We start from the raw sequence: 27,553 nt of genomic DNA on the forward strand, positions 1-27,553 counted from the left end.
TGTCAATGCCAGTGGTTTTTGGGTCAGTGACAGAGAGGGTCTGGGGCAGAACTGAAATGAAGGCTTAGACTCTTGCAGTGGCCTTGAATCTCTGGGAACACCTGGGAGGTTTGAATATTAAAGCTACCCTGCCTCCCTAGCCACCCGGACACACGCCACACTTTCGGGGAGGATGGCTCCAGCAACACACCCAAACTGAGTTCACCAGCTGAACCCCACAAGAATCATTTCCCCACACGCCATGGGGACAGGGTTGGGGAGAACTGACTGAGGGGTATGGGTGACTTGCAGATGCCATCTGCTACTTAGTTAAAGTGTACGCCACCAACTTGTATTTCTGAAAAATTAGATGGGTTTTTTTTTTTTTTACAACTTGAAAGAACCCTATCAAGTTTATGCCAAGAGGCCAAAAACAACAGAAAATCTTAATGCATATGATAAAACCAGACGATATGGAGAACCCAATCCCAAACACCCAAATCAAAATATCAGAAGAGACACAGTACTTGGCACAATTAAACAAAGAACTATAATCGAGGAATGAAAACATGGCAAAGGATATAAAGGACATGAAGAAGACCATGGCACAGGATATAAGGGACATAAAGAAAACCCTAGAAGAGCATAAAGAAGACATTGCAACAGTAAATAAAAAATTAGAAGATCTTATGGAAATAAAAGAAACTGTTGGCCAAGTTAAAAAGACTCTGGATACTCATAATACAAGAGTAGAGGAAGTTGAACAACTCAGTGTCCTAGAAGTCCACAGAACAGAAAATGAAAGAACAAAAGAAAGAATGGAGAAAAAAAATCAAAAAAATTGAAATGGATCTCAGGGATATGATAGATAAAATAAAACGTCCAAACTTAAGACTCACTGGTGTCCCAGAAGGGGAAGAGAAGGGTAAAGGTCTAGAAAGAGTATTCAAAGAAGTTGTTGGGGGAAACTTCCCCAATCTTCTATACAATATAAATACACAAAGCATAAATGCCCAGTGAACTCCAAATAGAATAAATCCAAATAAACCCACTCCAAGACATATTCTGATCAGATTGTCAAATACTGAAGAGAAGGAGCAAGTTCTGAAAGCAGCAAGAGAAAAGCAATTCACCACCTACAAAGGAAACTACATAAGACTAAGTTTTGACTACTCAGCGGTCACCATGGAGGCGAGAAGACAGTGGCATGACATATATAAAATTCTGAGAGAGAAAAATTTCCAACCAAGAATACTTTATCCAGCAAAACTCTCCTTCAAATTTGAGGGAGAGTTTAAATTTTTCACAAACAAATGCTGAAAGAGTTTGCCAATAAAAGATCTGCCCTAGTTCAGATACTAAAGGGAGCCCCACTAACAGAGATAAACAAAGAAAGGAGAAAGAGATATAGAGAATTTTAACAGACATATATAGAACCTTACATCCCAGATCACCAGGACACTCATTTTTCTCTAGTGATCATGGATCTTCCTCCAGAATGGACCATATGCCGGTACATAAAACAAGCCTCAATAAATTAAAAAAAAATTGAATATATTCAAAGCACATTTTCTGACCACAATGGAATAGAAATAGAAGTCAATAATTTTTGAATTGTAACTCCACTATTTACTTCCTACATGGTACAAAATACACAAACTCTAATGACAAATCACTGGTTTTGAACTCAATGTAAAATATTAATTTTTGACAAGTACTATATATAGGTGGGGGAAATGGAGGAGTATAGGAACATGGTTTATTTGTCCTATTGAAGTGAAGGTGGTATCAAAGAAAAACAAGATTGTTATGGATTTAAGAGGTTAATTTTAAGCCCCACAGTAAACACAAAGAAATTATCAGAAAATATGAGCATAGAGATGAAAAGTAGAGTATGGTTTAAGAGAAATGGGGGAAGGGGCAATGGGGAGTTAAGAAATGAGTGTAGGGTTGCTGTTTGAGGTGAAGGGAAATTTCTAGTAATGGATGGTGGGAAAGAGATAGCATTACAACATTCTAAATGTGACTAATCCCACTAAAGGAATGTTAGGGAGGAGGTGGAATGGGAAGATTTAGGCTGTATATATGTTTCCACAATTGAGAAAAAAAAAAAAAGTCTAAATAGATGACAATTGAATGCCAGGGATAACCCTGGATGGGATCAGAGGATGGAGGACAGGATGCTCAAAGGGACACAGTTGAGACATAAGGAAGAAAAAAAAAAAAAAAAAGGAAATATAGAATGTAAGCTTTGTATCAATGTTGAATCTCTTGTACGTCTTAGCTGCGTTTAATGGGATTGCATAAAAGAATGTCCTTGTTCATGGGAATTGTATATGTGAATTATAGTGTTTGTTCAAGGATGTGTGCAGCTAGCTCTCATGTTCAGAAGACAGAGCAATAGATTATGGGTGATAGATGAGGGAGGGAGGGAGGGAGGGAGGGAAAGAGATAGCGGTGTGACAGCATGTTAAAGTTGGTGGATTGGGGTATTGGGAGGGGGGTCAGGGTATGCTGGAGTTCTGTGTATGGGGTTTGTATTGTTTTTGCAACTGTTCCCATAACTTTGAATTTATTTCAAAATAAAATAAAAATAAATAAATAAAAAACAACATACGAAATAATGCTCAGCTTCACTGGCTATTTGGAAAATGCAAATCGAAACCACGAGATATCATCTCACACCTACCAGAATAGCCGTTATCCAAAAAACAGAAAATTACAAGTGCTGGAGAGGATGTGGAGAAAGAGGCACACTTATTCATTGCTGGAGGGAATGTAGAATGGTGCAACCAGTCCGGAAGACAGTGTGGAGGTTCCTCAGGAAGCTAAGTATAGATCTGCCATATGGCCCAGCTATTCCATTGCTAGGTATATACTCAAAGGAACTGAAAGCTAAGACACAAACAGACATTTGTAAACCGATATTTATTGCAGCATTATTCATGATTGCCAAGAGATGGAAGCGGCCCAAATATCCATCAGTGGATGAGTGGATAAACAAACTGTGGTATATACACATGATGGAATATTATGCAGCTGTAAGACAGAACAAAGACATGGAACATATAATAACATGGATGAACCTTGAGGACATTATGTTGAGTGAGGTTAGCCAGAAACAAAAGGAGAAATACTGTATGGTCTCACTAATATGAACTAACATTAGTGAGCAGACTTTGAGAGTTAAAAGCTGATAACACAGGCTACCAGGAGATAGAAAGAGGGTAGAGATCAGGCATTTGATGCTGAAGAACTACAGAAATGTTCAGCAGGAATGATTGTATAGACCAGGAAATGGATAGCATAATACTGTGTGATGGTAGCACAATATTGTAAGTAAATGGAACAAAGATGTCTGTGAGTAAAGCTGAAAGAGGTGAGATAGGGGAATGTATGATACCAGAGGTAAGGATAGATGATGAAGACTGGGACTGTATAACTTGGCAAAAACTGGAGTGGCCAAATGACTGTTGCTAAATGTACAAATATAAAAATGTTCTCACATGTGGGAGAACAAATGAATGTCAACCATCCAGAGTGTTGAAAAAAAGGGATAGTATTTAGGAAAAAATATAATCAAAGCAAACTGGAGTCTATGGTCTATAGTAGCATTCCAGTATGCTTCCATTAAATGTAACAAAGGCAATATACCAAAGTTAAATGTGTATCAGAGGAGGATATAAGGGAGTGATACGGGATTCTTGGTATTGGTATTGTTTTTTTGTCCTTACTATTGTATTGTATGACATTTTTATTTTTCTTTTTATTATCCTTTTTATTATTCACCAAAAAAAAAACAAAACACTTTTTCATAATAATATGTTCAAGTGCTTATTGTGGTGATAAATGTACATCTATGTGATGATGCTGTGAACAGCTGATTGTACACTGTGGATGGTTGTATGTTATGTGAATATATCTCTATAAGATTGTAGGGAAAAAATACAAATAGAGGTAACAGTGCTGGAGAAAACATGGACAGAGGGATGTACCTATTTACTGTTGAGGAGGAGGCAGAATGGTATAGCCTTTCTGGAGGTCACTGTGATGGTTCCACATGAAGCTGAGTATGTGGGGCCATGGGGTCCTGTGACCTCATTGTTGGGTGTGTATTTGCAGGATCCGGGAGCAGAGACATGGGTGGACATTTGCACGGTGGTGTTTGTGGAGGCAGTGTTCATGATTTGCAATAGGAGGAGGTGGCCTAAGGGTACACTGACTGAGGAGCAGAATGGTGAACTGTGGTGTATGCATACAATGGAATATTGAGCAACTACGAGAAGGAGTGAAGCTGTGGGATAGGCAGCGAGGTGAATGGATCGCACAGACAGCATGTTGAGTGAAGTATGCCAGAAACCAAGGCAAACACTATAATGCCTCACCAATATGGACTAACTACAATGTGTAAACTCAGAATTAAATCTTAGAGCACAGCCTAACAGGGAAATGATTATTGTAATGGTCCCTAGATTGTAAGCTCTTACAGCAGTCAAATCTGTTCCTGAATTGAAATGGCTGTCTCCAAACTCTGAGATGTTGATCCCTTAATGTATAATGATTGGTCTCTGGAGCATTGGGTGTCTGTGTTACACCTGAAACTCAGAGCTAGAGTTTGGCGGATATGAATATCAGTATTGATGCATACAGCAAATGTTAAAAAAAAAAAAAAGCTGAAACAGAGCCCAGACTTCAATTAGAAATATGAATAAAGCAGATCTGGTTAAGACTAGAGCAAATCAGGCCAAAGGGTAAAGGTTGAAACTGACTATGTTCAAACTTCAACTTCCATGTGAGACCAAGGGAACAGATGTTTATTTGGTGTAGGATCTATATTTTCTAAACAATATAGCTTCAACAGTCAGTTTGTTCAAACACTACAGTTACATGGAACTTTGAATAGGAAGTGAGCTATGGTAGATCTGTATAGAGTAGAATGAAATAGCAACACATCCTAAAGTAATTTGGGTTGGAGAATAAAAATATATATTCAGGGCCCCCCTGAAGAGCTGGAGGAGAATGCAGAGGTGTTGGACTTCCTCACCTGGATTGTTGCTGATGTTCTCGCAAACATTGGGGACTGATGGCTTGATGTGTTGAGCCCTCTGTCTTGGGACTGGCCCCTATGAACCTTGTTGCTGCAAGGAGAGGTAACCCTGCTTATAATTGTGCCTAAGAGTCTCCCCCTGAGTGCCTCTTTGTTGCTCAGATGTGGCCCTCTCTCTCTCTAACAAAGCCACCTTGGCAGGTGACCTTGCTGCCCTCCCCCTACGTGGGACCTGACTCCCAGGGGTGTAAATCTCCCTGGCAACACAGGATATGACTCCTGGGGATGAATCTGGACCCAGCATCATGTGATTGAGAACATCTTCTTGACCAAAAAGGGGATGCAAAATGAAACGAAATAAAGCTTCAGTGGCTGAGAGATTTCAAATGGAGTTAAGAGGTCACTCTGGTGGACATTCTTACATACTATGTAGATAACACTTTTTAGGTTTTAATATATTGTAATAGTTAGAAGTAAATACCTGAAACTACCAAACTCCAACCTACTATCCTTGACTCTCGAAGACGATTGTGTGACAACGTAGCTTACAGTGGGTGACAGTAAATGTGATTGTGAAAACCCTGTGGATTGCCCTTCCTTTTTCTAGTCTATGGATGGATGAGGAGAAAAATGGGGACAAAACCTAAATGAAAAATAGGGTGGGATGGGGGGTGATCTGGGTGGGTTTTTTTAAACTTGTATTTTTTACTTTTATTTTTATTTTTTATTCTGATTCTGATTCTTTCTGGTGTAAGGAAAATGTTCAAAAATAGATTGGTGTGATGAATGCACAACTATAGGATGGTACTGTGAACAGTTGATTGTACACCATGGATGATTGTATGGTATGTGAATATTTCTCAATAAAACTGAATTAAAAAAAAAGTCTAAGTGTAGAGTAAGGAAAGCCAGCTTTTTAATATAAACTAGTGAGTTTCATTAAAAAAAACAAAAAACAAAAAAACACTGGAAGTTCGGAAGACAATGAACAATGCCTTCCAAGTTCTTCAAAGAAGGAATCCCATTGAATGGTGAGCTGGGGATGCTCCAGATGGGAAAGCTTATGTTGCGTATAAATTGCCACAATTGAAAAATAAAAGTAATTAAAGAGACAATGACAGTTAAATGCAATGTGTGATGCTGGACTAGATCTAAAAAAGGACATTATTGGGACATGTGAACAACTCGGAGTATAAACTGAATGCCTTTATCAATGTTAAGTTTCTTGAAGTTGATGACTTTACTTAGGGTGGTTATATTAGTGGGTATTCTTGTTCTTAGGGAATGTATAGAGCAGTATTATGTGTTCAAGGAGCATGATGCATACAACCTACTCTCAGATGTTTAGAAAATAGATAAATAGATGTATAGATAAATTAGATGATAGAAATAGATAATGCAGACATAGATATAGTTAGATATAGAAATAGAAATAGAGATAGATAGAAATAGATGGAAAGAAAGAATAATATGGCAAATGTGGCAAAATGTTAAAATTGATGGATCTGGGTATCTGGGACAGGGGTATGTTGGCATTCTCTGTATGGTTTTGTATTATTTTTGCAACTGTCCTGTAAGCTTGAAATAATTTCAAAATTAAAAGTTTAAGAGGGGAAAAAAAAAAAAGAACTGTGAAACTGGGGTAGGTAAATAGAAAAAACTCTACAATGTTACCCTGTAAGACAAGTTGAACTTTGATATGTAGGTAGGACTATACCTGAGTATTCTGGTGTAGTGATACTCTCTTTTCAAATCTCTCATCTAACTCTAGGGCCTGCTTAAGGTAATGTCACCATGCCATTCCACTCACAGTTGATTCTTGGCTATATCCTATATCCTCTTGAAGCCCTTATACAGAGCTGTGGATCCAAAGCAGCTCAATATCATTTGCCCTGATGAAGATTAATAGTCCGAATTTTCGAGTTCATTTTCAGGAAAACAACAACGAAACTGTAGGTAATCAGTGAGAGAAAGAGATAGCAAAAGGATCTGAACTATCCAGTTCATCATATGCCTGTTAAGACCCTTTTGTTGAGTAAGCATGGCAAGGATGCAGAGATTAGCCCTTAAAGTGTGAGACTTGTCCTTAGAAATAGGCTTTCCTGTACATGATGCTATCCTCTTTTGAATATCTGTATCCATTTTTCCCTTTCTCTATTCATCAAGAGGGTATTGTGAGTTTAATGCAAGTAAGCATATCTAACACTCTGTATACTTTTTCTGAAATATTTAAAATAAATTTTATTTTAGTAACATAAATATAACCTAAAATTTCCCCCTTTAACCACATTTAAATATATAATTAAATATATTTTAATTACATTCACATTTTCTGTTACATTCTTAACAGAAAAAAGTAAATGCTTCTGTATACTAGAGTAAGCAGTACGTTAGGTAATTATTTTCTCTGGTGAAGTTACTATTTCACTTATGAAGGATAATTTTAAAGAAATGGATGAATCATTAAATCCTATAAAGATTTTTCCCCTTTAAAATTAAATATTTAAAAATTTAGATAACTTGGGACTTTATTTTGCTCTTCATCATATTTGTTTTTGCTTAAAATAGGTATTATTTTAGGTTAATTATTCTTGTAAGATAACATTCTTGTAAGATAATTATTTTGAATCTTATAATAGTAGAAATTTTAGATAAAGAACTTATATTTAAGGACAAGTAATTAGTTTTTTAGTAATTGCTTTATATTAAAATATAAGGATTAAGCATTTTCTTTTCTATATACTATCATGTCAGTAACACTGCATAATTGAAAGAGTATCCTTAATTTTTGGATACATGCAGGTGTTTGTGGTTGATAGATTATTAACTATAGTGAAGATTAAATGAAATGAGCAACTAAAATCATTAGGTGACAAGTTTTCTTTTTCTTACGCAGATCAATCCATAATGGATGTTTTGAAACACAAAAGTTTCCTGGAAGAACTATTGTTTTGGACTATAAAGTATGAATTCCCTCAGAAGATGGTGACTTTCTTACTCAACATGCTTCCAGATCAAGAGTATAAGGTAGCTAAATTTTTTTATTTCCTTTCTAAACTGTTCTCCTTTCTTTACCTCTTCATTATTAAATTAGTAAATCATTGTTGATATATTTCTCAGCTGTGGCTTATTGTATTGTAGATCTGAGGCTGATAAAACACTTGGATGAGCATTTCCTAGTGCTCTGTTGCCAACACAGGGTCTGCAGAAAAGTACAGTATTGTAGTTCTAAGGCAAAGTAGGACAACTGAGAATTCCAATGGGTTCAGAACTTTCTGTATGGAGCTTGGTCTGAAGAGGATGCTGGGGAGATACACATTGAAAACACAATCACACAAATAAATATGTAGTTAAAAATTGTTGTAAGTCCTCTGAAGAAGCACAAGGTATTATGCGTGTTTAATGGGGGAAATGGAATTTAGATTCTGGTGTTAGGTATGGGAAAAGCATGGGGTTAGTAGCTGCTGGCCACAACCATTAAAGAGAGAACAGTTATTGATCCATGTACAAATATAGGTAGGTGAAGTCTCCTCCTGGGAGGAGCCCTACCGGTTGCTACCATATGATTATGGCCAAGTGACACAGCCCAGTACATGAGAGAAAAATAGAAAATGCTATAATTTTTCTTATGGTGTAGGAAATAAAGCCTCTTTTGAAGTGGCACTTTAACAGTGCCATTGTTTTGCATGTCTTTACACATGCTATAAAAACAGGAAATGTATGTGTCACACAAAAAGGAAATTGTGTAAATAAAGTAACACTGCAGAAAAATTAGATTAGTGGTCAGCATTCAGATAAAAGAAGGCTGTTTCTTTTGGAGTTATCATACTGACTCACTTGTTTAGCTATATTAAATCTTCTGTGATAGATTTTAATTTAGACTTCAGATTTTATGCTAAAGTAGATGGCATAGAAGAAAAGACACTTTTACATTAGTAAATGGATATATTTTGTGGAGCCAAGTGAAAATTTATATTCTTAAACCAAGGTAGTTGTAATTGCTTTAAAACTTTAATAAATTAAAATACCTATTAAGATTTTTTTTTAGCCATCAAAGTATTTTGCTAATGTTCCAAAATATAAAAAATGTAACCCAAGTCTACTGTGATCATTGGAACTGCTTCTTCTATTAGCTTGGACATTATCACAAGCTGAGAATAGCTTTAAAATGCTAATATTAATATATTGGAAAATGCTTTATACAATTCAAAGTTAAACTAATATTTTATGTTCCTATTTAAAAATTCTTACAGGTTGCTTTTACAAAAACCTTTGTTCAGCATTATGCTTTCATTATGAAAACACTGAAGAAAAGTCACGAATCAGACACAATGTCTAACAGAATTGTGCATATTAGTGTTCAGTTATTCAGCAATGAGGAGCTAGCCAGACAGGTAACAGAAGAATGTCAGCTGCTGGATATTATGGTCACTGTGCTATTATACATGATGGAAAGTTGCCTTATTAAAAGTGAGCTACAAGGTAAACTCAGAATTATTTTTCCTAGTCCTGTTACTAATTTGATTAGGATGGCTAGCCTTAAAAACTACTTATATGCTTAAAAAATAGTTCTTTTAAAAATAATACATATTTGTTAAAGAAATTTCAGAAACTTTCCTAAAGTTTAACATCACCTGCAGTTTCATCATTCACATAAAACTGCTGTTAACAATTTGGGGTATTTCTTTTCTATATTTTTTTGTGTGTGTGAGTGTGTTTATAAATGCAGACATGTATTTTTTTATTAATGAAAATGTTACCATACTGTACATGTCAAGAACATGTTTTTTAAAATTGTAGGTATTAATATCATATGGCTATACTATATTTAACCATTCCTTTTTAGACATTTTCCTGTTTTTTATTGGGAATTTATTGCTATCAGCCTTAGACATTTTTATATGCTTAAAAATTGGAATAAATCTTGCCTTCTCTGTGTTTTCACATTGAGATCTTTGATTTTCTTTTGTATCTACTATATGATTGATACTTCCCAACCTTCCATGACATTTCCAGGACATCTTCCCATTCTCATTTTTCTGTGGTCTTTCTTAACTTTACCTTCCTTTAATAATTTATGTTATTTGAGTATTTGCTATGTACCAGGCACTGTGTTAAATGCTATTCATATGTTGTCTCAATTAAGCTTCTCGACAGCTCTCTGAAATTGGTATTACTATCCCCTCTTCACCCTCAATGAGTATATTGAGGCTTAGAGAAGTTAAGTCATTTGCCCGAGATTTTACTGCTAGTAAAGGAGAAAGCCAGGGAGGACTTCATTCTCCTGATATCAGAACCTTTATTCTTAATTATGACACAGCCACGCCCAATTGGTGGGACTTTGTCTTCACTTGTTGGCACCTGAAGCTAAACTTTGAAGACAACAGTAAACAATACCTTAAATTAAATCTTAGGAAGTTTCTTGTAGAAAGTCTTGTTGCACTATTGCCTCCTTGCCCATATCAGCTCTTATTTTCTCTTTATACTGATAGTCTGTCTATTTTCAGATGTGACATTATATCCTGAAAGTTGATATATGATCATTGGAGGGCATAATGTCCTATATATAACAATAGCTAGCTGATTATGATAGCTATCATCTTTTGAGTATTCACTATATTTCAGACTCTTCTCAGTACTTTATATACATTATCTAATTTAACTGTCAATAATCTTATGAAGTAGATATTGTTATCTTCATTTTATAGATGAGGCAACTTTGGCTTAGGAAGTTGAAGTCAGTGGTCTGTGGTCTAATAGGTATAAATGGTAAGGTTGGGTTTCTGACTTCAAAGCCATGCCCTTACCTCTCATGTGACTCTGCTTTCCCATCGTAGGTACAGTCAGGACATAATACATTATATACATTAAGCAATGCCTCTTTACTTTTTTAAAGGCAAATTTAAAAATTTCTTTGTATTATCATTTTTCTTTTTTCATGTAATATGACTTTTTTGTTCATAGCAGTATAGCTGTATATATTGCTTTTTGTTTTTTTCCTTTTCTTTTTGAAATAGTATCTATCATTATTCAGCTATATTAGTAATACTGTTATATAGAATTATGTATTTAGAGAAGGACTTTTCACAAAAATAGTGTTGTTAATTTGTAAACTTGAAATATTTTAAATTTAAAAATGCGTCTTCTTTTGAAAAGAATCTAGAGACTGTTCCCTTAGCTAAGTGGTTTAGCTGTGTTTATTACATGGTCTGTATTTGGTTGGTCTTCAAGGAAGAATGCTTGGGAAAAAGATGTGTATAAGTCTGCCTCTTTCTATAGCCAGAGAGTTTTTTTTTTTTTTTTTTAATTAAATTCAGTTTTATTGAAATACATTCACACACCATACAATCATCCATGGTATACAGTCCACTGTCCACAGTATAATAACATAGTTATCCGTTCATCACCACAATCTATCTCTGAACATTTTCCTTACATCAGAAAGAACCAGAACAAGAATAAAAAATAAAAGTGAAAAAAGAACACCCAAATCATCCCCCCATCCCACCCCATTTGTCCTTTAGTTTTTATCCCCATTTTTCTGCTCATCCATACACTAGATAAAGGGCGTGTGATCCACAAGGTCTTCACAATCACACTGTCACCCCTTGTAATCTACATTATTATATAATTGTCTTCAGGAGTCCAGACTGCTGGGTTGGAGTTTGGTAGTTTCAGGTATTTACTTCTATCTATTCCAATACTAATTAAATAATTAAAACCTAAGAGGTGTTATCTATATAGTGCATAAGAATGTCCACCAGAGTGACCTCTTGACTCCATTTGAAATCTCTCAGCCATTGAAACTATTTCGTCTCATTTTGCATCCCCCTTTTGGTCAAGATACTCTCTGTCCCATGATACTGGGTCCACATTCATCCCTGGGAGTCATACTCTGCATTGCCAGGGAGATTTACACCCCTGGGAGTCGGGTCCCACGTAGGGGGGAGGGCAGCGAGTTCACCTGTCGAGATGGCTCAGTTAGAGGGAGAGAGTAGCCAGAGAGTTTTTTAAACCTGTTTCCTTATCTCCCAGTAACTCATCAACCCACCTCAGTCTAGTGTCTGCTTGCATTGTTCTGTTAAAATTGCTGTCTTTGAAATTGTCTGTTATTCAAGTGGCCCATACGGCCTAATTTTCTCAGAATTTTCCCAAGTCATGCCAGTTGCTTTGACAGTTACTAACATAATCCCCTTTACACTCAAAAGTGTTCCACTGTGTACAATAAATTATATGGTCACCTTTTCTACAACCTACTTGATTATGAAGCAAGGGGCCCGTCTTTGGACTGTATGTTGATTGCCTTTAGCAGCATTTCACACTGTTGATTGTCTGCTCTTCTTGTGGCCTGACACTCGTCTTAACTTGTCTCATCAATGTTGGTGTTTCTCAGTGCTTGGTCCTGGTGTCTCTGCTTTTCTCACTTTTCCCATTTCTTCTGAAATCATATTGTATGGTCTCACTTGCTTTCTATGTATGTTTTCCTTCCAATGCAGTTAATCTGTTCTGGAGGTTCTTAAACAGATTGAATTTTCCAGAAGCTGAATAGTTACAGGTAGCGTTTCTAAGATCTTTGAATACAAATGCATTTTTTTCTAGGAATAAATTGCATTATCTCCAAGCTGAAGTCTAAAACTATCTTTAGCAGCCTGCAAACCTTGCTATGGTGTTTTTTCTCTTTCAAAAATACCATAACATTCCATGATACATATTTATTGGTTTTATAAAAGCACCATAATTTTTCCTCATTTTTACAGTGAGTATTGGAATGAGCTTTAAACCTACCCTAGAACCCATAACTAGTTATAAATATTACAGTGCAATCTCTATATTTTTAACAGCCTCTCTGTAGCCAAATATCTCGTAATTTTCCTTATCCTTGAGATTTTATAATTTTTCTTATAAAACTTTGTAAAATGGAACTTAAAGCTGTGTGTTGCATAGCTATAGCAATGTTTATAGATGCTAATAACCCCAAATCTGATCTCCGTCCTGCATATCAAACCGTCTATTGGACCATACTCTCTGGATGCCTACAATTACCTCAGACATGCAATGTCCAAAACAAAACTCATTTCTCTATCAAGTCTGCTTCTTTTTCATTATTCCTTGTGTGTATGAGTGTGTTTATGCCCATTCATGTTTTAGTACCACTGTCTAACCATCTAGCCAGTTGCCAACTTAAAAACCTAGGGGTCATCTTTGACTTCTTCTTACTCCTTGAAGATATAGGAGACATCACCAGGTCTGTCATTTAAACCTAAATATCTTTAAAGAGCCACTTCTCTTCATCTCTACATCTTCTTGTCACCACCATAATTCAAGCCATTGCCATCTCTAGGCCCCTTCCTGGTAGTCATCACCACCTTCTTCTAGTCACCCTCCATAATACAGATCTGATCATGTCCCTTCTCTTAAAATTGGTCTGCCTTGCCATTCCGTTCACATGAACCCCAAACTCCTTAGGCTGGTCTATAAAATTCTGCAAGAACAGTAGTATTTAAAGCATTGTCAGGAAAATAGTAAATTTAATTAATTATGTTCTGCTTATTCTCCCTCTGGTTTCGAGTAAATAGAACAGTAATTCTCAACTTTTTTTTTTTTTTTAAACCCCAATATTCCTAAGCACTGTCATCCCATTAATATCGGTAGCTCACCAGCTCACATGGCAGTAATTGTCAATCAGGGGACAGGGTGGATGGGTTTTTTTCAGAATCTCACTTCCTCATTTAGTTATACCCTCTCTCACCCCACTGAGAAGCACTAAAAGAGAGCATACTTAACCTCAGTGGGTCCTGTTCATATATGTTCGTATATGTTGTTAAACTTAAGAATTTGGTAAAATAATTCCATGGACAGAAACCTAAATGATCTAAATTTAATGTATGCTATTAAGCAGTGCAACAGAGGCTCTCCTCACTGATAGGTTTGACAGGTAGGTGTTAGTGGTAGGTGGCTAGTGAAAAAGTTGACTGAAGTGAGAAATCATTACAGAATCATAATAAGTACCTCAAACATTGTATTTTAACTTAAAACACAGAAGTACACGTTTATTCTCCAGTCTTTTTATTTTGGCAAAGCATTGTTAGGGTATGGTTTCCTTGACTAGAGTTTTCAGTCATCTTATATATACCACATCGCTAAAGCACCATCTGTGAATTCCATATTCAGTTTCTTTAAAATAGAATGTGATCATAAAAATTTGTGTGAAGCAATTTGAGTGTAAAATCCTTCAAGGCTTTTAAGATTTTTCTCCCCCAAGATTTTTTAGCACTTTTAAAAGGCACTTGAATTGTCGCTCAAAAGCATTTGATCCAGTTTTTGTAACAACTTTCTATGCGTTCATATTTCATCAGTTTATATACTTTTAATTTATATTTTATCGTTACAATAAAAAGAGCAATTGGCATGAAGAGCAACACAAACTGTCTCTAGGTAACCACATTACTCAACTTGTATATTAGGGACTAGACTCCCAGCATTTAGAAGTCCATGTGTTTTGGGTATTAGTATGTTTTACAGTGAGAATGGAGGGCTTGTTAGTCTGCTGAAACAGTTGAGTTGGAATTGATTAAGACAACTAATGCATATATAATTTTTCATATAAAGATTTTTTTCTCAAGCTTAAGTTTTCCCTCAATGTATTTATTTAAACTCCGAGAATTTTTTTTAAGGCTTAAGAAGTTTGTGTGTTTTTTGCTCTTTTCCTTTTGAAATACCATGTTTGCTAAAAAATTATATTTCATATATTCTTTGAATAGAAGAAAGCAAATATATATTGCTTGTGATTATATAGATTTAAGTGATGAGATAGAATGAGATTAATCCAAGATCAATTTCTTTTATTGGTGGGAACTGAAAATATTGTATTATGTCATTATTTTCTTCAAAAGGTTTTATAAACATGTAGCTGGCTCAGTTTTTATCAGGTAACAGTGAATATATGGTAATAATTACTATAATGGTGTGCTGAGTGCTTTGTTTTAACATTATCTCATTTAATTCCCTTAAGATAAGTGGTTCTTCCCCCACCTGCACCTCCCCATTTTAGAGATGAGGAAATTGATTCAGAGAGTCTAAATAAATTGCCTAATGCCCTAGAGATCTTAAAAGTTAGGCTGGGTTTGAATTTAAGTGTTTCTGATTCTAAGTCTACACTATTTTGTATCATTGGTAAAATTTTTTTTAACTTACTTATTCTGGGGATGTGTGTCTTTCGTAGATGAAGAAAATAGTTTACATGTGGTAGTGAACTGTGGAGAAGCATTACTGAAGAATAATACTTATTGGCCTCTCGTTAGTGATTTTATTAATATTCTTTCTCATCAAAGTGTGGCCAAGAGATTTCTAGAGGACCATGGTTTGTTAGTTACATGGATGAACTTTGTGTCTTTCTTTCAAGGTATGAATTTTACCTTTTATTTTAATTTTTTTGTTTATAAAATGCCTAATTTTAAACTCTGAATACTAATTAAAATATAATAGCATATCATTCAGGTTTCATGTGAAATGGTGTTTTAATTAATTGATATTTTTAAGTACTTTAATAAAGTGTTTGTGAAAACATAAGATAGGAAAATGTCAAGTTATTAAGAAAAACAGCACAGTAATGTTTTGGCATTTTAAACTGTTAATCTAGAAATGTCTAATCTATTCTCCAGGATTCTTAATACTTTCACTAAAATTTCAGCTGGTATCAATTAAAATTATTTTGACTTTCTTGTTTAAAAATATTCAATTGTGTTATATAAGAAAGAGTTCACAAAGTGTCTCCAAGAAAACCTAGTTTGTAAAGAATTCTGAAAAGGCTATTTCGTTTTAAATGATTTACTTATTTCTCTATTTACTGTGTTATATATGCCATTTATATGTATTAAAGTGCATTTGATATTGGGAGTAGTTTACTTGATTTTTAATCTGAACATTTGCTTTCATTTAGCAAAGTTTATATCTGCTTTAATTTTTGCAAGGTATGAACTTAAACAAGCGAGAACTAAATGAACATGTGGAATTTGAGTCTCAGACATACTATGCTGCCTTTGCTGCTGAACTTGAGGCCTGTGCACAGCCAATGTGGGGACTCTTATCACATTGTAAAGTTAGGGTAGGTTGAAAATATTTTTGTTAAACTTATGTGTATACTTTTAGAATAATTTGTTAAGATGGAGATTTGTGAAAACATTGATCTATTTACTCGTCTACGGTAATGTCCAGTGTTTAATTCTTTTTCAAACTGAATTTAGCTCTGTGAAATCTGACATGAGACAGACTCATTATTCTTAGGAAGATTGAAATGTATTAATGTTATCAGATCTTCTTACCTGCCCCCTGTTGTGAATAGCCTTTGAAACTTCATGAGTGTTCAGGTTTGCTAATACTGCTGTTATGCAAAATACCAGAAATGGATTGGCTTTTATAAAGAGGTTTTATTTGATTACAAAGTTACAATCTGAAGGCCATAAAGTGTCCAAGGTAAGGCATCAACAATTGGGTACCCTCACTGAAGGATGGCCATGGGCATCGGAAAACCTCTGTTAGCTTGGAAGGCACGTGGCTGGCATTTGCTCTGGGGTTCTGGTTTCAAAATGACTTTCTCCCATGACGTTCCTCTCTAGGCCTCTGTTTGCTCCTGGGTTGTATTCTCCAAAATGTCTCTGTAAGCTGCAGCACCTCCAAAATGTCACCCTCAGTTGCTCTCTCTAAAATGTCACTCTTAGCTGCTCTGCATCTGGGCCTGTGTGGCTCTTTTTAAAGAACTGCAGTGATCCAATAATGAGCCACGCTGAATGGGTGGAGCATACCTCGATGGAAACATTCAATCAAGAGGTCATACCTTAATCAAAGGTGTCACTCACAGTTGGGTGGGTCACATCTCCATGGAAACACTAAATCACAAGGTTCCAACCTAATCAACACCAGTATATCTGCCCCCATAAGATTGCATCAAAGATAATGGCATTTTGGGGGACATAATACATCCAAACTGGCACAATGAGTCTCCACATTCATCTTTACTGTTTCATTTTACCCATTATCAGTTTCTTGTCTTTCAAGGGGTGAGATTAGTCCTCAATAAATTTTATACTTTAAAGATTTCAAGCACAAAGTCAGAGTAAGTATCACACAATCCCTGTTGTTTATAAAAACAATCTAGGAATAGCATAGCAGCAAAATAAATTCTTATAATTGGATAAGAAAATGCTTACTTGTAATTGTGTGTATGTCTTGCTGTACAAATATATATAAAAGATGTCTTCTGTAAACAGCATATCGATGGGTCATATTTTTTAATCCATTCTACCAGTTTGTATCTTTTAATTGGAGAGTTTAATCCATTCACATTTGAAGTTATTACTGTGAAGGGAATTCTTGAACCAGCCATCTTATCCTTTAGTTTTTAGTTGTTAGAGCTATTTTTTTTCACCCTCTCTGTTTTTCCTTTAAGTTACCCTTATTAATAACTCTTCAGTTCTATGCTCTTCTCCAGACTGCTCTCTTCTTTCTTTTTTCTCAGCTGTTAGAGCTCCCTTTATTATTTCTTGCAGGGCAGATCTCTTGGTAATAAATTCTCTCAGCATGTATTTGTCTGTGAAAATTTTAAACTCTCTTTCAGTTTTGAAGGAGAGCTTTGCTGTTGAAACAATTTGGGGCTGGCAATTTTTCTCTTTTAAAATCTTAAATATGTCATACCACTGCCTTCTCACCTCCAGGGTGCCCGCTTAGTAGTCAGCACTTAGTCTTATGTGGTTTCCCTTGTATGTGATGAATGCTTCTCTCTTGCTGCTTTCAGAACTTGCTCCTTCTCTTCAGCATTTGACAATCTAATCAGTATATGTCTTAGAGTAGGTTTATTTGGATTTTTTCTATTTGGAGTTCATTGGGCTTCTTTGATTTGCATATTTATGTCATTTAGAAGGTTTGGGAAGTTTTCCTCAACTATGTCTTGAAACACTCTTCCTAGCCTTTTACCCTTCTCTTCTTCTGGAACACCAGTAATTCTTATATTTGTTCACTTCAGGTTGTCCGTCATTTCTCTGAGATCCATTTCCAATTTTTTTTTTATTTTTCCCCATTTGTTCTTTTGTGTGTTTGCATTCAGTTAATCTGTCCTCAAGTCCACTTATCCTTTCTTTTGCCTCTTCAAATCTGCTATTGTGTGTCTCTAGTATATTTTTAATTTGAGCCACAGTGTCTTTTATTTCCATAAGGCCTGCTATTTTTTAATTTACTTTTTCAAATTCTTTATGCCTTTGTAGTATCTTCTTGATTTCCTTGATGTCTTTAGCCATCTCGTTGAAGTTGTTTTGGAGATTTGTTTGTACTTCTTTAATTAATTGCTCCAAATTTTATGTCTCTTGCAGGGTTTTCATTTGTTTATTTTGCTTATCCATATCTTCTAGATCCTTCAGGTGCTTTGTAACTTTCTGTTGGCTTCGGGGCATTTGCTTGTCTTGATAGGATTATTTTGGGAAGTGCAGAATTTGAGCATTTATATATAATTTTGTTTGCTGGAGTGCAGTTTCCCAGTTTTGCCAGCAGGTTGCGCTCTTGGGGGAACAGCTTGCTGGAGTGCAGTTTCCCTAACGTACCAGCAGGTGGCACTCTCAAGTAGGTCTTCCCTGGACTTGGGTGCAGTGGGTGAAGTCCAAACCGAGTGGGGAACCAGTCAGTGCACCAGAGCTTGGTATGCACTGAATCTCCGTGTGTACTGGGGAATGCCTGTCCTGGGACTGCAATGTGGGCCCTGAGCAGGTAGGCAGGGAGTCTGATCAAGGACACACTGCAGTTGGAATGTGGGTCCTACCTGCTGGTTCTCTGAGTGCCTTGCGCCTACAAGTGTCTGGGGTGTGGGAGGGGCTTCTGATTGCTGGTATGGTTCCTATCTCCTCCCTGCTTCTCACCATTGCACCTCCCCTGACTTCCATTGGTGGTGAGAGCAATCGCTGCCCACTGGGTTCCCTCATGGGAGCTCCCCGCTGTCTGACTATAGAGGATCACCCTCCAAGAAACTATCAAGATAGGTGCATGGGAGTGGAGAACTGCTGCTCACTCCCTTGCCCAGTGGCAGTTTTGCTGCTGCCAGTCTGGGGGATGGGGGACAGTCCAGAGGTGGAACAAACTCACTGCGTCCTTCCAGCCGCTGTCTCTCCTCCGTTTTTTGTCAGTGTCCCCTCCATGTAATGTGGGAGACCCTCTATGGCCAGTCACATCCTGAAACCATGGTCCCTGGTGTCCTCTGGCCCCTATCTAGTTGTTTCATGAGGAGGAGAAGCCTGTTCTGTCTCAATACTCTGCCCTGACAGAATTTTCTATAGAGGCTTTTAAGATTCTTTACCATCTAATTTCAACTTGTCTCTTGTAATGTGTCTTCTTGTACTCCTCTGGCTCTGTGCCTTTATTGATTGATTACCACTTCCCAACACTGAGTGTTCTTTCTTGTCCTCTGCTTTTGTTCATGCTCATCCCTGCCCTACCCCCCCACCCCCACCCCACACACACTTTTGGTCAAATTGTCTCTCTCTCTCTCTCTCTCTCTCTCTCTCTCTCTCTCTCTCTCTCTCTCTCTCCCTCTCTCCTTAGCCTAGTGCTTCTCTTGCATCAGAATTATCTGGGAAGCTTAAGAAGTACAGATGCCTAAGCCCCACTGTCAGAGATTTTGATTCATTTGATATGCAGTAGGACCCAGGCACTATTGAGAACCATTTGTGTTAGCTCTTCAAAAATTTTACTTATGAGACTCAGCCAATGTATAACCTTCTCCTTGAATTCCCAGTCAGACTTGTGATTCCATTCTAAGTGTTCTTGTAGTATTATGTTTAATCTCCACTAGCAGTTGTTAAAAACTGCCGTGTAATATGAGGTTTGCTTGTCATTCATTTAAAAAAATATTTGTTGAATGCTATTCTATGCCAGACACTGTTTACATGCTTAGGTTTTTGGTGTTGACCCAAATAGATGTGGCTCTTGCTCTTGTGGAGCAGTCTAATAGGAAGATAGACATTAACTAAGTAAATGCATAGATTTACTTTACAAGCTTTTGTAAGTGCTCTAAAGGAAAATAATAGGTTGCCATGAGGGAGAAAGAGTGTGGGGACTGATTGGATTTGAGGGTCAGGGAAGATTTTCTGAAGAAAGGTTATGAAGTTGCTGTGTGAAGAATAAAAGTGGAGACAGTGGGGGGAGGGGGAAGGTAGACTGGAGTAGCCTGTTGCCAGTAGAAAAGTACCTACGCTTTAAAGGAAATTGTGGCTGTGGCCATAGAATGGAATAAGGTGGAACTGGAGAAAGAGGCATAGGTCAGATTGTGCAGCTCCTTGTAGATCTTGTTAAGGAGTCTTGGATTTAATTTTAAGGAGAAGCCAGTGAAGATTTTTAAGTTGGGGTTTGATGTGATCTGATTTACATTTAAAAGATCATTCTAGTTGCTGGTGAAGACTGGATTGGTGGTAGGGTGGGAAGCAGTAAGCCTAGAAGCCAATAGACCGGTTAGGTGCTATAATAATAGTCCAAACATAAAATTCATGTAGTGTATGTTCAAGATGTGTTCAAGATAAACTTTGGATATTTAATACATATTTTAGAGAGACAGTCAACAGGGTGGATAATCAATTGTATGCTCTTTTTTTTTTTTTTTTTTAATCTTCATTTTATTGAGATATATTCACATACCACGCAGCCATGCAAAACAAATCGTCCTTTCGATTGTTTACAGTACCATTACATAGTGGTACATTCATCACCCGAATCAATCCCTGACACCTTCATTAGCACACACACAAAAATAACAAGAATAATAATTAGAGTGAAAAAGAGCAATTGAAGTAAAAAAGAACACTGGGTACCTTTGTCTGTTTGTTTCCTTCCCCTATTTTTCTACTCATCCATCCATAAACTAGACAAAGTGGAGTGTGGTCCTTATGGCTTTCCCAATCCCCTTGTCACCCCTCATAAGCTACATTTTTATACAACTGTCTTTGAGATTCCTGGGTTCTGGGTTGTAGTTTGATAGTTTCAGGTATCCACCACCAGCTACCCCAATTCTTTAGAACCTAAAAAGGGTTGTCTAAATTGTGCATAAGAGTGCCCACCAGAGTGACCTCTCGGCTCCTTTTGGAATCTCTCTGCCACTGAAGCTTATTTCATTTCCTTTCACATCCCCCTTTTGGTCAAGAAGATGTTCTCCGTCCCACGATGCCAGGTCTACATTCCTCCCTGGGAGTCATATTTCACGTTGCCAGGGAGATTCACTCCCCTGGGTGTCTGATCCCACGTAGGGGGGAGGGCAGTGATTTCACCTTTCAAGTTGGCTTAGCTAGAGAGACAGGGCCACATCTGAGCAACAAAGAAGCATTCGGGAGGAGGCTCTTAGGCACAACCATAGGGAGGCCTAGCCTCTCCTTTGCAGCAACTGTCTTCCCAAGGGCAAAACCTATGGTAGAGGGCTCAACCCATCAAACCACCTGTCCCCTATGTCTGTGGTCATGTTAGCAACCATGGAGGTGGGGTAGGCGAATACCCCTGCATTCTCCACAGGCTCCTCAAGGGGCACTACATCTTTTTTTTTTCCTTGTTTTTCTTTTTCTTTTTTTTTTTTTTTAACTTTCCCTTCTTTTTTAAATCAACTGTATGAAAAAAAAGTTAAAAAGAAAACAAACATACAATAAAAGAACATTTCAAAGAGACCATAACAAGGGAGTAAGAAAAAGACAACTAACCTAAGATAACTTCTTAACTACCAACATGTTCCTACTTTACCCCAAGAAAGTTACCTAATATAGCAACATTTCTGTGAACTTGCTCCTACTATATTCATCAGAAATTAACAGACCATAGTCATTCCTGGGCATCCCCAGAACGTTAAATAGCTTATCTGTTCTTCTTGGATTATTGTTCCCCCCTTCCTTAATTGCTCTCTATTGCTAGTTCCCCTACATTCTACATTATAAACCATTTGTTTTACATTTTTCAAAGTTCACATTAGTGGTATTATATAATATTTCTCTTTTTGTGCCTGGCTTATTTCGCTCAGCATTATGTCCTCAAGGTTCATCCATGTTGTCATATGTTTCACGAGATCGTTCCTTCTTACTGCCGCGTAGTATTCCATCGTGTGTATATACCACATTTTATTTATCCAGTCATCTGTTGAAGGACATTTGGGTTGTTTCCATCTCTTGGCAATTGTGAATAATGCTGCTATGAGCATTGGCGTACAGATATCTGTTCGTGTCACTGCTTTCCGATCTTCCGGGTATATACTGAGAAGTGCAATCGCTGGATCAAATGGTAACTCTATATCTAGTTTTCTAAGGAACTGCCAGACTGACTTCCAGAGTGGCTGAACCATTATACAGTCCCACCAACAATGAATAAGAATTCCAGTTTCTCCACATCCCCTCCAGCATTTGTAGTTTCCTGTTTGTTTAATGGCAGCCATTCTAACCGGTGTTAGATGGTATCTCATTGTGGTCTTAATTTGCATCTCTGTAATAGCTAGTGAAGCTGAACATTTTTTCATGTGTTTCTTGGCCATTTGTATTTCCTCTTCAGAGAACTGTCTTTTCATATCTTTTGCCCATTTTATAATTGGGCCGACTGTACTATTGTCATTGAGTTGTAGGATTTCTTTATATATGCAAGATATCAGTCTTTTGTCAGATACATGGTTTCCAAAAATTTTTTCCCATTGAGTTGGCTGCCTCTTTACCTTTTTGACAAATTCCTTTGAGGTGCAGAAACTTCTAAGCTTGAGGAGTTCCCATTTATCTATTTTCTCTTTTGTTGCTTGTGCTTTGGGTGTAAAGTCTAAGAAGTGGCCGCCTAATACAAGGTCTTGAAGATGTTTTCCTACATTATCTTCTAGGAGTTTTATGGTACTTTCTTTTATATTGAGATCTTTGGTCCATTTTGAGTTAATTTTTGTGTAGGGGGTGAGGTAGGGGTCCTCTTTCATTCTTTTGGATATGGATATCCAACTCTCCCAGCCCCATTTGTTGAAAAGACCATTATGGCTCAGTTCGGTGACTTTGGGGGCCTTATCAAAGATCAGTCGGCCATAGATCTGAGGGTCTATCTCTGAATTCTCAATTCGATTCCATTGATCTATATGTCTATCTTTGTGCCAGTACCATGCTGTTTTGGCAACTGTGGCTTTATAATAAGCTTCAAAGTCAGGGAGTGTAAGTCCTCCCACTTCGTTTTTCTTTTTCAGAGTGTCTTTAGCAATTCGAGGCATCTTCCCTTTCCAAATAAATTTGATAACTAGCTTTTCCAAGTCTGCAAAGTAGGTTGTTGGAATTTTGATTGGGATTGCATTGAATCTGTAGATGAGTTTGGGTAGAATTGACATCTTAATGACATTTAGTCTTCCTATCCATGAACATGGAATATTTTTCCATCTTTTAAGGTCCCCTTCTATTTCTTTTAGTAGAGTTATGTAGTTTTCTTTGTATAGGTCTTTTACATCTTTGGTTAAGTTTATTCCTAGGTACTTGATTTTTTTAGTTGCTATTGAAAATGGTATCTTTTTCTTGAGTGTCTCTTCAGTTTGTTCATTTCTAGCATATAGAAACATTACTGACTTATGTGCATTAACCTTGTATCCCGTGACTTTGCTAAATTTGTTTATTAGCTCTAGTAGCTGTATTGTCGATTTCTCAGGGTTTTCTAGATATAAGATCATGTCATCTGCAAACAATGACAGTTTTACTTCTTCTTTTCCAATTTGGATGCCTTTTATTTCTTTCTCTTGCCGGATTGCCCTGGCTAGCACTTCCAGCACAATGTTGAATAACAGTGGTGACAGCGGGCGTCCTTGTCTTGTTCCTGATCTTAGAGGGAAGGCTTTCAGTCTCTCACCATTGAGTACTATGCTGGCTGTGGGTTTTTCATATATGCTCTTTATCATGTTGAGGAAGTTTCCTTCAATTCCTACCTTTTGAAGTGTTTTTATCAAAAACGGATGTTGGATTTTGTCAAATGCTTTTTCAGCATCTATTGAGATGATCAATTGATTTTTCCCTTTTGACTTGTTAATGTGTTGTATTACATTGATTGATTTTCTTATGTTGAACCATCCTTGCATGCCTGGAATAAACCCCACTTCGTCATGGTGTATGATTTTTTTAATGTATCTTTGGATTCGATTTGCAAGTATTTTGTTGAGGATTTTTGCATCTATATTCATTAGGGAGATTGGCCGGTAGTTTTCCTTTTTTGTAGCATCTTTGCCTGGTTTTGGTATTAGATTGATGTTAGCTACATAAAATGAGTTAGGTAGTGTTCCATTTTCTTCAATGTTTTGAAAGAGTTTGAGTAAGATTGGTGTCAGTTCTTTCTGGAAAGTTTGGTAGAATTCCCCTGTGAAGCCATCTGGCCCTGGGTATTTATTTGTGGGAAGATTTTTGATGACTGATTGGATCTCTTTGCTTGTGATGGGTTGGTTGAGGTCATCTGTTTCTTCTCTGGTCAGTCTAGGTTGTTCATATGTTTCCAGGAAATTATCCATTTCCTCTACATTATCCAGTTTGTTGCCATACAGTTGTTCATAGTATCCTCTTATAATTTTTTTAATTTCTTCGGGATCTGCAGTAATGTCACCTTTTTCAGTCATTATTTTGTTTATATGGGTCTTCTCTCTTTTTTATTTTGTCAGTCTAGCTAGGGGCTTGTCAATCTTGTTGATCTTCAAAGAACCAACTTTTGATGATATTTATCCTCTCTGTTGTTTTTTTGTTCTCTATGTCCTTTATTTCTGTTTTAATCCTTGTTATTTCTTTTCTTGTACTTGGTTTAGGATTGGTTTGCTGTTCATTTTCTAGCTTCTTCAGTTGATCCATTAGTTCTTTGATTTTGGCTCTTTCTTCCTTTTTAATATATGCGTTTAGTGCTATAAATTTCCCCCTTAGCACTGCTTTTGCTGCATCCCATAGGTTTTGGTATGTTGTGTTCTCATTTTCATTCATCTCTATATATTTAGCAATTTCTCTTCCTATTTCTTCTTTAACCCACTGATTGTTTAGGAGTGTGTTGTTTAACCTCCAGGTATTTGTGAATTTTCTAAGTCTCTGATGGTTATTGACTTCTAATTGTATTCCATTGTGGTCAGAGAATGTGCTTTGAATAATTTCAATCTTTTTAAATTTATTGAGTCTTGTTTTATGTCCCAGCATATGATCTATTCTGGAGAAAGTTCCATGAGCACTAGAAAAGTATGTGTATCCTGGTGATTTGGGATGTAATGTCCTGTATATGTCTGTTAAATCTAATTCATTTATCAGATTGTTTAGGTTTTCAATTTCCTTATTGGTCTTCTGTCTGGTTGATCAATCTATAGGAGAGAGTGATGTGTTGAAGTCTCCCACAATTATTGTGGAAACATCAATTGCTTCCTTTAGTTTTGCCAGTGTTTCTCTCATGTATTTTGTGGCACCTTGATTGGGTGCATAGACATTTACGATTGTTATTTCTTCTTGCTGAATTGCCCCTTTTATTAGTATGTAGTGGCCGTCTTTGTCTCTCAAAACATCCCTGCATTTGAAGTCTATTTTATCTGAGATTAATATTGCTACACCTGCTTTCTTTTGGCTGTAGCTTGCATGAAATATTTTTTTCCATCCGTTCACTTTCAATTTCTTTGTGTCCCTGTGTCTAAGATGAGTCTCTTGTATGCAACATATTGATGGTTCATTTTTTTTGATCCATTCTGCGAATCTATATCTTTTAATTGGGGAGTTTAATCCATTTACATTCAACGTTATAACCGTGAAGGCATTTCTTGAATCAGCCATCTTATCCTTTGGTTTATGTTTGTCATATTTTTCCCCTCTGTCTATTAATATCCTTTATTGTACCCATACCAGATCTCTTTAGTACTGAACCTTTCTCCAAGTCTCTCTGTCCTTTCTTTGTTTCTCTGTCTGTAGGGCTCCCTTGAGTATCTCCAGTAGGGCAGGTCTCTTGTTAGCAAATTCTCTCAGCATTTGTTTGTCTGTGAAAAATTTCAGCTCTCCCTCAAATTTGAAGGAGAGGTTTGCTGGATAAAGTATTCTTGGCTGGAAATTTTTCTCACTCAGAATTTTAAATATATCGTGCCACTGCCTTCTCGCCTCCATGGTGGCTGCTGAGTAGTCACTACTTAGTCTTATGCTGTTTCCTTTGTATGTGGTGAATTGCTTTTCTCTTGCTGCTTTCAGAACTTGCTCCTTCTCTTCTGTGTTTGACAGTGTGATCAGTATATGTCTCAGGGTGGGTTTATTTGGATTTATTCTATTTGGGGTTCGCTGAGCGTTTATGATTTGTGTATTTATGTTGTTTAGAAGATTTGGGAAGTTTTCCCCAACAATTTCTTTGAATACTCTTCCTAGACCTTTACCCTTTTCTTCCCCTTCTGGGACACCAATGAGTCTTATATTTGGACGTTTCATATTATCTATCATATCCCTGAGGTCCATTTCGATTTTTTCAATTTTTTTCCCCATTCTTTCTTTTATGCTTTCATTTTCCATTCTGTCATCTTCGAGGTCACTGATTCGTTGTTCAACTTCCTCTAGTCTTGTACTATGAGTGTCCAGAATCTTTTTAATTTGGTCAGCAGTTTCTTTAATTTCCATAAGATCATCCATTTTTTTATTTAGTCTTGCAATGTCTTCTTTATGCTCTTCTAGGGTCTTCTTGATTTCCTTTATCTCCCGTACTATGGTCTCATTGTTCATCTTTAATTCTTTGAGTAGCTGCTCTAGGTGCTGTGTCTCTTCTGATCTTTTGATTTGGGTGCTTGGGCTTGGGTTATCCATATCGTCTGGTTTTTCATATGCTTTATAATTTTCTGTTGTTTTTGGCCTCGTGGCATTTGCTAAACTTGATAGGGTTCTTTTAGGATTTGTAGACCAATTGAAGTCCTTATCTCTAATTTATCAGATCTACAGCTTCGTGGAGTACACTCTCTCTAACTAACCAGCAGGTGGCGTCCACGAGCCACCTGTTCTCCACAAGCCAGTTCTCCCCTGGTTAGCCTTTTTGGTGAGTGGGGGAATGAGTCTTGTGGGGTCCAATTGGTGTACCAAGCTTGTGTGTGTAGTTGGTGTTGCCTGCCCTGTATATGGGGCGTGTTTCTGGGCAGTCAGGGAGGGGGGAGTGGCTCTAACAATCAAATCTCCCTGGTGATCCTAGAGTTTTAAATCTGCTGCAATAGTCTAATCCTTCAGTTTAGTCCTGCCACAGTTTGTCTCTGCCACTGACCCACAAGTCCTTGGTATTGGCGTATGGCTCCTGAGACTTGCAAGTGGGCCCCTCTTCCAGGCCGTGCACCCCTGATCCTCTGTTGAGGGATGACTGTGCTATGTCACAGGTGAGTGCCGTCCCCCAGGGCAGTTCTGGGCTGCTGGGCTGTGTAGGGAGGCTCCCAGTCTGCTGAAATGATGGCTGAATGGGGCTTTGTTAATTCACACTGCTCTACCTTCCCAACTCTGGGACAATCAGCTGAGGTTGCAGGGAAGGCTAATGTCCACGCCCAGTTTTGTGGTGTGT

The 27,553-nt window shown here is 37.1% G+C and overlaps 1 protein-coding gene across 4 annotated transcripts in view; it reads left to right on the top strand.

The window, feature by feature from the left end:
- UBR3 (ubiquitin protein ligase E3 component n-recognin 3) overlaps positions 1 to 27,553 on the top strand; it is a 364,711-nt gene that overhangs the window by 121,100 nt on the left and 216,058 nt on the right. For all 4 annotated transcript variants that reach the window (XM_037850484.1, XM_037850488.1, XM_037850485.1 and 1 more), the window contains exons 7-10: positions 7,923 to 8,053; positions 9,280 to 9,508; positions 15,249 to 15,428; positions 15,997 to 16,130. In XM_037850484.1, coding sequence (XP_037706412.1) covers positions 7,923 to 8,053; positions 9,280 to 9,508; positions 15,249 to 15,428; positions 15,997 to 16,130 — 674 coding nt within the window. The remainder of the gene's footprint in view (positions 1 to 7,922; positions 8,054 to 9,279; positions 9,509 to 15,248; positions 15,429 to 15,996; positions 16,131 to 27,553) is intronic.

The sequence above is a fragment of the Choloepus didactylus genome, chromosome 9 (assembly GCF_015220235.1).
Source record: "Choloepus didactylus isolate mChoDid1 chromosome 9, mChoDid1.pri, whole genome shotgun sequence".
NCBI classification, from domain to species: domain Eukaryota; kingdom Metazoa; phylum Chordata; class Mammalia; order Pilosa; family Megalonychidae; genus Choloepus; species Choloepus didactylus.